Consider the following 13,996-nt stretch of genomic DNA (forward strand, 5'->3'; position numbering starts at 1 on the left):
GATGGTTGATGTTTTATGTAGTGACGATGGGTTTGTGTTATATGTATGGTGATGATGGGTGGTGTTATATGTAGTGATGATGGTTGATGTTTGCAGGTAGTGACGATGGGTTGTGTTATATGTAGTGATGGGTGGTGTTATGTGTATGATGATGATGGGTGAGGTGTTATAGTGTGGTGATGATGGTTGATGTTTATGTAGTTACGCTGAGTTGTGTTATGTAAGTGGGTTTGCTATGCTGTTGACAGTTTGTGTTATATGTAGTGATGAAGGTTGGTGTTTTTATATAGTGATGATGGATGGTGTTATACCTGTATTGATGATGGGTGGTATTATATGTAGTGATGATGGTTGATGTTTAATAACAGTGACGATCAGTTGTCATTTATAATAACCTTTGAAACGATGGTAAATGTTATATCATTGATCATGATTTGATGTGGAAATAGGGTGTTAGATGTAGTGATGATGGTTGGTGTTATATACGGTGATGATGTTGGAAGTTGTCATAGTGACAATGGGTTGTGTTATTCTGTATGACACAACTTAGTGTACCATTATTTGATTGTGTTTGTAGTGTTGGAGGGAATATAAGAGTCTAAATTTTACAGTGTGTCTCATTCATCCCAGTCACAGACGCTATCCTTCCACGGGTCACGGACAATTCATTATGTTTTGTTGATTTAAGTGTCCTTGTGCTGGTTCGGGATTTTTCTCAAGGGGCGCTTCCACTGCTATTACCATCTTATAATCTTTAATAAACCCCAAGTCAAGTGAGAAATTAAAGTCCAGTAAATTCCGACCGGTTACATATATATATATATATATATATATATATATATATATATATATATATATATATATATATATATATATATATATATATATATATATATATATATATATATAAACACACCAGTTGGGAATGGAACCCCGGGCCTCTGCGTTGGAACAGTGATCGCTACCACCGCAACACAAGGACAACAAAAGCAATCCTAGGCTTTGTTATATTCCACACTCACAACCGTATTATTAAACAACATCTTCCCTTGAAGAGGGTCGTCGTGTTTCAACCTAAAATTTAAACTAAATGAGTCCTAGGAGAAACAACGGGGTGGTGTGGAGGTTAAATGAACTAATTCTAATATCATAAATTATTTTTATTGGAATTAGTTAAGTTTACTGTTTTGTAGTGTCCCTCAGGACTCATTTAGTTTAAAACTTGGGTTGAAACACGAAGACCCTCTTCAAGCGAAGATGTTTAATAATACGGAAATCGAACCCCGGACCTCTGTGTGTGAACAGGCTTCGCTACCATGGCACAACAATGAGATACTGTTAATATGTGGAACTCAGCATGCTATATGGAGTGATGATGATATATATATATATATATATATATATATATATATCTATATATATATATATATATATATATATATATATATATATATATATATATATATTATATATATATATATACAGTATATATATATATATATATATATATATATATATATATATATATATATATATATATATATATATATATATATATATATATATATGTGTGTGTGTGTGTGTGTGTGTGTGCCGATAACCACAAGAAAACACGAAGTTCCAAAGCGCTTTCGTATAATTCACATCTTCAGGGATGAGAACTCACCCTTGAAGATGTGAATTACACGAAAGCCCTTGGGAACTTTGTGTTTCCTTGTGCTTATCAGCATATACATGGATCACGCACACGTACTTTACAGTGATTTATTTGCATATGCTGTGTCTATATATATAAAACAAAGAATTATGTCTGTGTGTTTGTGTGTTTGTGTGTCCGCACGAGAATCTCGGTAACTACTTTACCGATCCTTAGTGATGATGGATGGTGTTATATGTAGTGATAATGGTTGGTGTTATATGTATTGATGATGGATGATGTTATATGTAGTGATGATGGGTGTTGTTATATGTAGTGATGATGGGTGGTGTTATATGTAGTGATGATGGATGATGATATTATATTTAGTGATGATGGATGGCTTTATATGTAGTGATGATGGGTGGTGTTATATGTAGTGATGATGGATGGTGTTATATGTAGTGATGATGAATGTTGTTATATGTAGTGATGATGGGTGGTGTTATATGTAGTGATGATGGATGGTGTTATATGTAGTGATTATGGAAAGTGTTATATGTAGTGATGATGGGTGGTGTTATATGTAGTGATGATGGATGGTGATATATATAGTTGTGATTTATGATGTTATATGTAGTGATGATGGGTGGTGTTTAATGCTAAAAAAAATACTTTGGTATACTGTTGTAGTGAAAAACATGGTGGAACTTACATACACCGTTCATAAACTATTGATGGAAGAAGAAGTTTTGGGGACCGAACAGTGAGGTAATGTGGAGCCTCCCGGAGGGTGGCGTCCTACCGAGGCATAGCGAGTGAGCCGCCAGTCTGTTTGTGGGTTGGGTTTGTTTGTTTGCGTGTTCGCACGAGAGTCACGGAAACTACTTTACCTATCTGTAGTGATGATGGATGGTGTTATATGTAGTGATAATGGTTGGTGTTATATGTATTGATGATGGATGATGTTATATGTAGTGATGATGGATGATGTTATATGTAGTGATGATGGATGGTGTTATATGTAGTGATGATGGATGGTGTTATATGTAGTGATGATTAGACAATAAAATAATAACAGTTTAATGCTAAAAAAATATACTTTGCTGTACTTTTGTAGTGGAACTTACATACACCGTTAATGAAATAATGATGGAAGAAGTTTTGGGGAGTGAACAGTGAGACAATGTGGAGCTTCCCGGAGGGTGACGTCCTACCGTGATCCTTGAGGGCCTCACGCACATTGATGTGAAGGGAAAACTTCACACGTGGATTGCTGACTACCTCTCCCATCGACAGGCCCGTGTCCGTTTTTCGGGCCACTACTCTACGATCAGGGACTTTGTTCTTGGCCTTCCTCAGGGAGGTGTTCTCAGCCCTACACTCTTTAATGTTCTTATGAATTCTATCTGCCGCCTCAACGACATCTTTGCTGAGCGTGCCCTAGACGGTCACATCATAAGCTACGCTGACGATATTCTCCTCCAAATTACTACAGTGCAACGTGAACAACTTATACTCTCCACGTTCGCCCGGACTTGTCAAACACTCGGGCTAGTCATCTCACACACTAAAACCAAGTTCATCTCACGCTTCCTGCGTCAGACACCGCTGACTCTTCAAGGACAAGACATCGATCACGTACGCACCTACAAGTACCTTGGTCCACCCGTGCGAACCACTACCAGCGCCACCACCTCCGCTGTAGCCGCCCACGTCATCTCCCAGTGCCGCAAACGAGCGAGGCCCCTCCAGTCCCTCACCCACGGCCTCAAAGGAGCCTCTGTCAGGGTCCTACGTCTCATGTACATTGCCATCGTCAGAGCTGTCAGATTATGCCTCTCCTGTCCTTGTAGTTCCCTCCCAGCGCGAGGAACAAAGCATAGAGAAAATCCAAAACAGAGCGATGAGACTCATCCTCGGCTGCCCTATGACCACCAGAATAGAAGTCAAACAGCGTGAACTGATCCTGCTCCCCGTCTGCGATCGAATTACTGCTCTCAATGCCATTCTTGATATTAAACTTCTTCGTAGTGAGCAACCGACTCCCCTGTCGCGCTCACTGAACTCACATCTTAACACCCTCCTGCGCCGGCCTGTCCCCATTACCTTTCCTTCCCCCTCTCAACACTGGCCCCTTCCATACTGCTGTTGACATTCTACGTTATCACCTTTACACCCCCTCGACCTCTCTCCCTCCCGAGTACACTCATCCGCCTCTACCGCCGTGGACTTCCCCGAGTATTGATGTTCTCGTCCCCACCTTCCCTGGTCGTAAATCAACCCAACTGCAGGATATGCTCAAACTTAGCTGCCTTGAGCAGAGTAATGATGTCGCCTCCTCTCTTACAACCTCCAATCCTCCTATCCTCGTCTACTGTGATGGGTCTGTTACCACGCTTGGCAGCGCTGGGGCAGCTGTGTGGATTCCTGAGCGCCAGGCCCGCAGGAAAATCAGGGTCCACGACTGGGCCTCCTCCACTGACACTGAAAGCATACCTATCCTCGCGGGCATTCATCAGGGAGCGACCTATGCTCGCACTGAACGCCAGAACCTCCTTATAATCAGTGACAGAACTTCTGCGCCGCTAGCGAGGCTCAAATCACCCTCCCCCTCCTCCCCTGCCGCCCAACACACCCTAGCCGCCGTCGCTGGGCTAGAACAAACTGATAACATCCGTTTTAAGTTTATCTGGATCCCGTCACATATAGGAATAACTGCCTGTGACACTGTTGATCGGCTTGCCAAAGAAGCGACACAAGAAGAAGATATTGAAGCCACCCTCGCATTCTCTCTGAATCATCTCAAATCTCGCATACACGCCGCTCAACGAGAAGCATTCGACGAAAATTGGACACACCTGAAACAACGGGGTAGCATCACACTTCGCCACTATGACGCTGTAACCGGTGACGACAACCGCCACTACAAAGAGTATTAATCCCTGACTCGATCTCAACAGATTATGTACATGAGACTGCGCCTTGGGTACAGGTACCTATGGGAGTACATTGGCAACCCTGAGCCTGGCCACACTGTTTGTAAACTTTGTGTCCAACCCGACTCTCACACCCTCTCTCACTACATCCCCATTTGCCCTATGACCTCCTCCTACAGGTCCTCAGCCATTACCAACGCCTATGCCGTCCTTGACCAGATATCCCTCCTCCTAGTGACAGGCCTGGCACTTGACATTCTTTGGGACCTGCCACGCTTTGCCATAAACAGATGAAATGTACCGGGAACTTTCCCCCCACACACTCATCATTCTGTCACTTTATATAACTTGCTGACAAAACCTATGACCCTTCAGTCTTCTACGCCCTTAATGCATGAGTCATAAACGCAAGCATGAACTTAGCATGCTTCCCAGATGGGCGCTGTAAACGCTTCTGCGCTTCACCTTGCACAGGGTGTAAGGGGGTGCCCAATAAATTATCCCCCTCTGGGGGAATCTAAAAAAAAATCTATGGACACGCCTGTCCGAGGAGTTCTTGGTGGACCGGATAAGGCAGTGCTGCTGTCTCTGGGATCACCAGGACTCTTCACTTCATAAACCAAAGAAGGCGTAGAATTGCTGCACTTTCTTCGTCAGTTGGATCCATCTTGTTTGTTGACAGTTGTAAAACGAAAGAAACTGGCGAGTTAGTTCTACTCTTGTGACGGTGCACAAGAAAAAAATTTGACGATTTTTTGAAAGTTGTCCCCAAAAAGTCGACAAAAGAATTCCTGTGTGACGCCGCCTTCATGAGTTATGCCACAGTAAAAGGCATGCTAAGCTGATAGTGCAATTTCGTCTCTATTTATAGCTCTTGGTATATTACTATACGAAAGTGAAAGTTTTCTTTCTTTAATATGATTATACAATACATTTTTATGAACACAAAATTTATTAATGAATGTTTTATATCGTAATAACTTAAAAAATCTTGAAAATTTGTCCGGTAACAGCGTTTGGCAACTACTGTACACTCTCCCAAGACGAATTTCCCGCCGAATGTCGAAGATACCAGTCAATGTTTATCTATTCTTATTTTTATAACAAATCTAACTGCTAATTGAAAAAAAAATCAAGTAAAATTGGCAAAAAATAAATGCTAAATTTTTGATAATGTACTTTTAGAAAGCTACAATGTATCAAATCGATTTATATAATTATAATTTCGATATACTGGAAGTGACTGTCATATTGTAATTACATCGTAGTCTAGATGATTGCTAATGTCAGTACCACTGCATGACGTGTTCACGCAAATTCCTTTCGCTAGCTTCAGTCCTGATTTATATTTAATTGATTTCCGTATTCTTCATATGAAATAGAAGTCAATTTTTATTAATTCATTTGATAGCTACATTATCTGGCATGATGATGATGCATTAACAATATAATTTTTGCAAATTTTCAGTTAGAAAATTAACAGATAATGAAGTGCTTTAGATTAACTATCATTAGCTTTCACTAATAAAAATAATGGTTGCCCCTCGTGCAACTAGTATGGCCGGCCACCTAGGCGTGAATTTGTTTAAGGTGTAGACGCTATCGCCGAGGCAACAACCACACCCTAAGTTAACGAGTTGCATAACCCAGTTTCAAGGAACAGTCCGAGAAGACCCCGACAACTGCTCTGGGTAACCATTACCCCGGAACACGATCCGCAAAACATCCAGGTTCCCAATTACTGCTGAGTAGACAGAGGCAAGTAGCGTAAAGAAACTTGCCCATAATTTCACCCTGCAGTGGATGGAACCCGAGTCCGCTCGCTTGCAAGGCAAGCATGCTGACTTTTACACCACAAGTCGCTTTCACTAGTCAAACTGCCACAACATCCAATCACAAAAAGACACGTCATATTGGGAGGTGGCGCTTGTTTTTTTGGATATCAATAAAAACTAACAATTGGCATCCTCGTTTACACCAGACCCCTATCGCTCATATATCTGTCCAACCTATATTTGAAGTTACCCAGCGTGTTCGAGTTAATGATAATATCTGGTAACTTGGTCTACTCATCCACTACTCTATTTTCAAACCAGTGTTTACCTACCTCACGCCCGGGGTAGGTAAATGTTTTCTAGGGAAACGATATCCATTTTGTAGTACGATGACCAGAACTGAACCGCATAATCCAAGCTAGGTCACACAAGCGCAAGATATAGTTTTAGGATAACCTTGTTAGTCTTCCAACTAATTCTCCTTTGTATGAATGAACAAAGAATAGGATTCCTGAGAAGAAACTTCTTAGTAATAATTTACCATCTTCTGCTGTTTCGTTTGGATATGTAAATGAGGTAATATGTATTTGCCCATGTAATGGTGACTTAAAAGTTTTTCTACCACTACTTAACAACTTAGCCCCCTCGATTAACTTCACTGTGGTATTAGAAAATGACTGTAAATTACCATTCCTAGACTGTCTGATTCACCATAATAAAGGCAAACATTCAGTATTTTTATCAATGGGGTTACGTGCTCTACGAATATGCAGTCCGGAATCCATTGATGAGGAATTTGAATGTATCTACAATATTGGATTGAACTTAAAGTACCCTAGATCTTTTATAGACAAATTGCCTTAACATCGATATGAAAACTTTTTTTATAAAACTCATCCTAAACCTCCTTATTACAATAAGAATCTCTTTGTGTTACCATTCAACGAAAATTTATATCAAATTCCTCTGCAACTGGAACGTAAATGTAACGTTTAGTAATTATTGCGCTGTTAAACAAATGTAAATTAAGAACTCTCCCAGCACTGCAGGTGGCTGCATTTACAAAGTTCCTTGCAAGGAATGTAATATGTTCTACTTATGTCAAACGGGCAAAGATCGTATAATTAGACTTAAACAGCATAAATATAGTACTAGGACAGGCCAGGAATCCAGTTCTTTGTTCATTCATATGAGAGATAATAATCATTGTATTGATTGGGATAATGCCTCCTCAATCTTACCTTGTAATTCAATTGTCAGTAGGAACATTATAGAATCTAGTCTCATTAAACATATCGAATCTGTCAACATACCGAATCTGTCAACATGAATTTGAGTAATGGTATGTACAAACTGGATAATTTTGTGATTAAGAAGATTTGTAATCAGGTGAGAAGGTTGGGTCATCTTACCCTTTGACCTGACTACGGACAGCTGCTGTGCTTAGATGGCATGGTCAATTTTTTTGATTAAGAAAATTAGTAAGGGTCACTGCCTTATGATTGGAACATTGTGGACACCTGCTGTCGTCTACTGTATATATTAGCCTTATCAAGTATTACTCCTTAGTCTGTACTCACCCCTGAAGATGTGAATTTCACGAAAACGCTTGGGAACTTCGTGTTTTCATCATTCCTTGTGGTTATCAGCATATATATACAGTATATATATATATATATATATATATATATATATATATATATATATATATATATATATATATATATATATATATATATATATATATATATATATATATATAGGAGAGAGTAAAGGATATCTCACAGTGAAAGAAAGAAAAGCAGGTAATTACATTTCAGGGTACAGATCAGGCTGTACTCTCACCCCTGAAGATGTGTGAATTACACGAAAGTGTGAATCCCTGTGTTTTCTTTCCTGTGGTTATCAGCATATACCTAGATCACGCACCTACAGTGATGACAGATATATATATATATATATATATATATATATATATATATATATATATATATATATATATATATATATATATATATATATATATATATATATATATATATATATGTGTGTGTGTGTGTGTGTGTGTGTGTGTGAGGGGGGGCACACACAAAGACACAGAGATAATGGGAGAAAGAATCAAATGCTAAGGCTTACCCAGAACTGTAGCCACTGTCGCCGCCACTGATGACGTAAGGGGAATGGCTGTTGGGGTAGATGGGTGAGGTCGGGAGTGGCGACGGTGTGCTAGTGTAGGCGGAGGAGGTACGGACAGCAACAAGAGTAGAGTAGGGCGGAGGTAGTTCACTGGGCCCACCATCGGAGACGCTGCTTGATCGGTCGCTGATATTCACCGACACTATAAGTACAATACGATATTATAATTACTTTTACAATTGACAATATTCCAGGAATTTGCATCAATTGATTAAGTTCAAATAATAATCAGTTATAATGGGTAATTTAATTGCAAAGATGCAAGTAATAGTAGGCAGCTATCAAACAAGGAGGCACTACCGCCTGGGAAGATATTGGAAGCATGTAGACCCTGCTGCCGTATGACATCACCAAAATGTTAATTAAGTCCCAGATTACAAAGCTGACTGACTTTCTGCCGTATTTACACTTACTTGCAGGGTCTCAGGTGTTTCTTTTTTTTCATACCACAACATATACTGTTTATCAGTTGCTACCTGACCCAGCTTGGAGAAGGACGTGCCCCCAAGTGCTCCCGTTAGTGACCAAGGAAAATGGCCGCCTTGGATCGTTGTGTCTTGGGGGAAGAGGAGCAGAGTGTGAGGAAAGACGACCTCCTGGCCACTCTGTTAAGGCAGCTGGGGCAGTTGAGGAGTGAGATTGACTCTCTAAAGGGAGAAAATGAAGCCCTCAGGACTGAACACCTTCAGGTAGGTGTCCTGCTAGGCAGGACACCTGCGAAGCAGGAGCAGGCGTGGAGAGTGGTTGTCTCCAAAGGGACTAGGGTCAGGCTCAGGAAAGCTGACCAGGGTGTGGAGTGTAGTAACCCCTACCAGGTGCTGGAGAAAGCTGGCGGGGAAGAGAAGCGGCAGGACTGTGTGGTGCAGGGAGAGGAAAGGGCAGTTGGACAAACCCTGCCCAGAGGTAAGGTCGTGGTAGTTGGGGACAGCCAGGTGAGGTTTTTAGAAAGGACTTTTTGTGTAAGAGATAGGAAACGTAGGACTAGGGTGTGTTTTCCTGGGGCTGGGATAGGGCATGTACCTGAGAGGATAGATAGGGTTTTGTCAGGGGAGGGTACCAATCCAGTAGTGTGTCTTAGTGTGGGAGGAAACGACATAGGAAAGGTTAGAAGTGAGGAACTTTTCAAGAGGTATATGGTGGCGCTGGGGAAGATTAGAGTTAGGGGAGGAATCCCGATAAAATTCATGTGATGTCTTACCTAGAGGGTTGGTTGTGATTGGCTGTCCAGAACCAATTGCTATAAATTGCCGACTGGAAACGATATTACAAATAATGGTTGGGCAGCATTCATTGATAGCTAAGCAACGATTCTGTGGCAAAGACTACTCCAATACAGTCGTGACGGAATATACTTGTCTCGCGCCGGGGTAAAGACGTTGTCTGGATCCTGGAAGTGGTGTCACTCAAGGGGGGTTTCGCCAGTAGAGAAGGGTCAGGAGAAGTGGGAGTAAAAAATGAAACCCAGGTCCTGGGAAGTAAAATTAGTTCTCAGGACAAGGAGTAAAACAGGACTATACAAACAGTAGGAGCGTTAGAAATAAAATAGACTTGCTGAGAGCGGTTGTATGTACCGAGAATGTAGACGTCATAGCAATCACCGAAACTTGGATGAATCTGGCGAGCAAAATTTTTTTATCAGAGTACCACATAGAAGGGTACAACCTTTTTCACAAGGACAGGGAAGGTAGGAAGGGGGGAGGGGTTGCACTCTTCGTCAAGGATACATTGAAATGTTGTATTAATAATTCAATAAAGGGTGAAATAGGAACCGAGTCTGTATGGGTAGAAATCACGGAAGGAAGAGAAAAACTAATTATGGGAGTGACTTACAGGTCCCCAAGTCTTGGGAAAAAAGCAGCTCAGCCCATATGGCAGGAAATGAGTAGGGCAGCAAAATATAACAACATGTGCATTATGGGGGATTTCAATTTCAGAAATATTGACTAGGACAACATTGTAGGTGACTATGAATCTGAAGACTTCCTAGACGCAATACAGGACAATTTTTTGAAACAACTAATTACAGAACCTACTAGAGGTGACAATATATTAGACCTAGTATTAACAAAAAAAGAAAATATTATCAGAGATATCACAGTAGGGGAACAACTAGGAAACAGTGATCACAGAGAAATCAGCTTCACCCTAAATTGGGAAACGAAAAACAATGACAATATGGTCAGAGTCCCAAACTTTCGGTTGACGGATTATGAGGGGTTAAGAAGGTACCTAGGTAAGGTCACCTGGGAACAGTCACGTCAGTCCCCAGTAGGTAGGGGTGAGGTCATAGATGACACAACAATTGATCATGACTATAATATATTCACTAGTATACTACATAAAGCACAAGAACAAAATATACCATAGAGAAAAATTTGGTCAAATAAGAATGAGTCAAGGTGGATGACCAGAAAACGTAAACATGACATAGGAATAAAGAAAGGAATATATAAGAAATTAAAGGGAGGGGAGGAGCAGCTCAGAAATAGGTATAATGAACTATCTAGGAATGTTAAGAAAAATGTACGGAAATCAAAGAGAGACTATGAAATCAAAATAGCAAGAGAATCCAAGGCGAATCCCAAGGGATTTTTCCAGGTATATATATAGAACAAGGTCAAGGACAAAGTTGGGCCTTTAAATTCAGGGAGGGGAGAAGTGATAAATGGCAGTGAAGAAATAAGCAAAGCATTGAACAGCTACTTCTTATCAGTTTTCACAGAAATTTGCGAGGAAATTCCAGAGGTGGAACTGATATATAGGGGAAAGGAAGAGGAGAAATTAAAGAATATCACTATCAGAAAAGTGGATGTTCTTAAGAGGATAAATAAACTAAAGAAGACAAAATCCCCAGGGCCAGATGAATTTTTCCTTCGAGTCTTAAAAGAGTGTAGGGGACAGTTTAGCGGACCCCTCGTAAATTTATTTACAAAATCATTAGGCACGGGAGTTGTGCCAGACTTGTGGAAACAGGCAAATGTAGTACCCATATTCAAAAAGGGAGACAGAGCATCAGCTTCAAATTACCGGCCAATCAGTTTGACGTCAGTAGTGGGGAAATTTCTTGAATCAATTATAGCAGACAGCATCAGATCGCATTTAGAGAAAAGCAAATTAATCTACGACTCTCATCATGGGCTTACAAAGGGAAAACCCTTTCTAACAAATTTGCTGACGTTTTTTTAGGAAAGTCTTCGAGGTAGTAGATAATGACGAAAATTACCATGTTATTTACTTAGACTTAAGCAAAGCATTTGACAGAGTACCGCATCAGAGGCTTCTGAGAAAAATTAAGGCTCATGGTATCGAGGGGAAAGTTTTAAATTGGATAAAATCATGGCTCACCGATAGAGCACAGAGGGTCAGCGTAGATGATGTTAAATCTGAGTGGGGCCGTGTAACCAGTGGGGTTCCCCAGGGGTCAGTACTAGGCCCACTCTTGTTCATAATCTACATAAACGCTCTAGATACTGGGATCAGCAGTGACATAAGCAAGTTTGCCGATGACACCAAAATACGGCGGCAGATTAACTCAGGGCAGGATGTAAAGGTATTACAAGAGGATCTAAATAAACTCCTGCGGTGGTCTAAAAAACGGCAAATGAAATTCAACACCAGCAAGTGCAGCGTACTTAATATTGGAAGAACAAATACTGTCAATGTATACAGCCTTAATAACATTAACCTAGAGAAGTCGACTTGTGAAAGAGACCTAGGGGTACTTGTAAGCCCGGACCTATGGCCTAGAAAGCAGTGCGTTAAAGTTCGAAATAAGGCAAACAGAGTATTGGGTTTTATATCTAGAAGTGTAAGTAATAAGAGTGCAGAGGTCTTATTGCAACTATATCTTGCGCTAGTCAGGCCGCACCTCGATTATGCGGTTCAGTTCTGGTGCCCTTATTATAGAATGGATGTCAATACACTAGAGTCGGTGCAGCGAAGAATGACGAAAATGATTCCGGGACTTAGAAACCTTCCATATCAGGATAGGTTAAAGAAACTAAACTTGCATTCCCTAGAAAGACGAAGAGTGTGGGGAGATATGATAGACGTATTTAAGTGGGTGAAAGGAATCAATAAAGGGGATATAGATAAAGTTCTTATAATATTCGAGCAGGATAGGACTCGGAGCAACGGATTTAAGTTGGATAAGTTTAGGTTTAGGAGGGAAATAGGAAGGAACTGGTTCACAAATAGGGTGGTGGACGAGTGGAACAAGCTTAGCAACTTTGTAGTAAGTGCTGAAACACTGGAAAGTTTTAAAAGGAGGCTAGATAGATTCATGGATGATAGAGAGTGGTAGTAACTCTCGACAGGAGCTGCCATGCACAGGCCAACCGGCCTATTGCACTCTCCGTATTTTCTAATGTTCTTATGTTCTTATATCGTTTCTCACTTTTGATTTGTCTATTTTTTCCATTTCTGTATTTATTTTTGGCTCAACATTTTTGCCCCCCCCCCCTCCCCCGGCCTTGATGTGGGTCAGTGACCTTTGCCTGGGTGGGCGAATCTCCGTAAAAGAAAAAAAAATATATGAAAGCCCGTCAGCACAATTTAAATACTAAGCCTTCACCACACATGGAGACAATTTTGCTGGCACTGCACTGGATCTTCTTCACTATTTAAGTTTATTCGGTACTATAGTGAGTTTCTGTCAGACCAATGCTGTCCAGACCAGGAAAATGGCGCACTATAGGAGGCTCGAGGAATAGGCTTACAGCACATACCTGCTCGGATATTATATGGACTTTATCTATATCCCCTATATTGATTCCTTTCACCCACTTAAATACTTCTATCATATCTCCCCGCACTCTTCGTCTTTCTAGGGAATGCAAGTGAAGTTTCTTTAACCTATCCTGATATGGAAGGTTTCTAAGTCCCGGAATCATTTTTGTCATTCTTCTCTGCACCGACTCTAGTGAATATATATCCATTCTATAATGGGGGCACCAGAACTGGACCGCATAATCGAGGTGCGGCCTGACTAGCGCAAGATATAGTTGCAATAAGACCTCTGCACTCTTGTTACTTACACTTCTAGATATAAAACCCAATACTCTGTTTGCCTTATTTCGAACATTAACGCACTGTTTTCTAGGCCGTAGGTCCGGGCTTACAAGTACCCCTAGGTCTCTTTCACAAGTCGACTTCTCTAGGTTAATGTTGTTCAGGCTGTATACATTATAAGTATTTGTTCTTCCAATATTAAGTACGCTGCACTTGCTGGTGTTGATTTTCATTTGCCATTTTTCAGACCATCCCTGCAGTTTATTTACATCCTCCTGTAATGCATTTGCATCCTGCCCTCAATTATTTTGCCACCCTGTTTTGGTGTCATCCGCAAACTTGCTTATGTCACTACTGATCCCAGTATCTAAATCGTTTATGTAGATTATGAACAAGAGTGGGCCTAGTACTGACCCATGGGGAACCCCACTGGTTACACG

The 13,996-nt window shown here is 40.8% G+C and overlaps 1 protein-coding gene across 1 annotated transcript in view; it reads right to left on the bottom strand.

Moving 5' to 3' along the window:
• Window positions 1–13,996, bottom strand: part of LOC121880313 (BEN domain-containing protein 4-like) — a 46,043-nt gene that overhangs the window by 3,714 nt on the left and 28,333 nt on the right. The window contains exon 2 of the mRNA XM_042387473.1: window positions 8,487–8,688. Within this exon, the coding sequence (XP_042243407.1) occupies window positions 8,487–8,688 (202 nt within the window). The remainder of the gene's footprint in view (window positions 1–8,486; window positions 8,689–13,996) is intronic.

Source organism: Homarus americanus, unplaced genomic scaffold (assembly GCF_018991925.1).
Source record: "Homarus americanus isolate GMGI-L3 unplaced genomic scaffold, GMGI_Hamer_2.0 scaffold20930, whole genome shotgun sequence".
Classification (NCBI taxonomy): Eukaryota; Metazoa; Arthropoda; class Malacostraca; order Decapoda; family Nephropidae; genus Homarus; species Homarus americanus.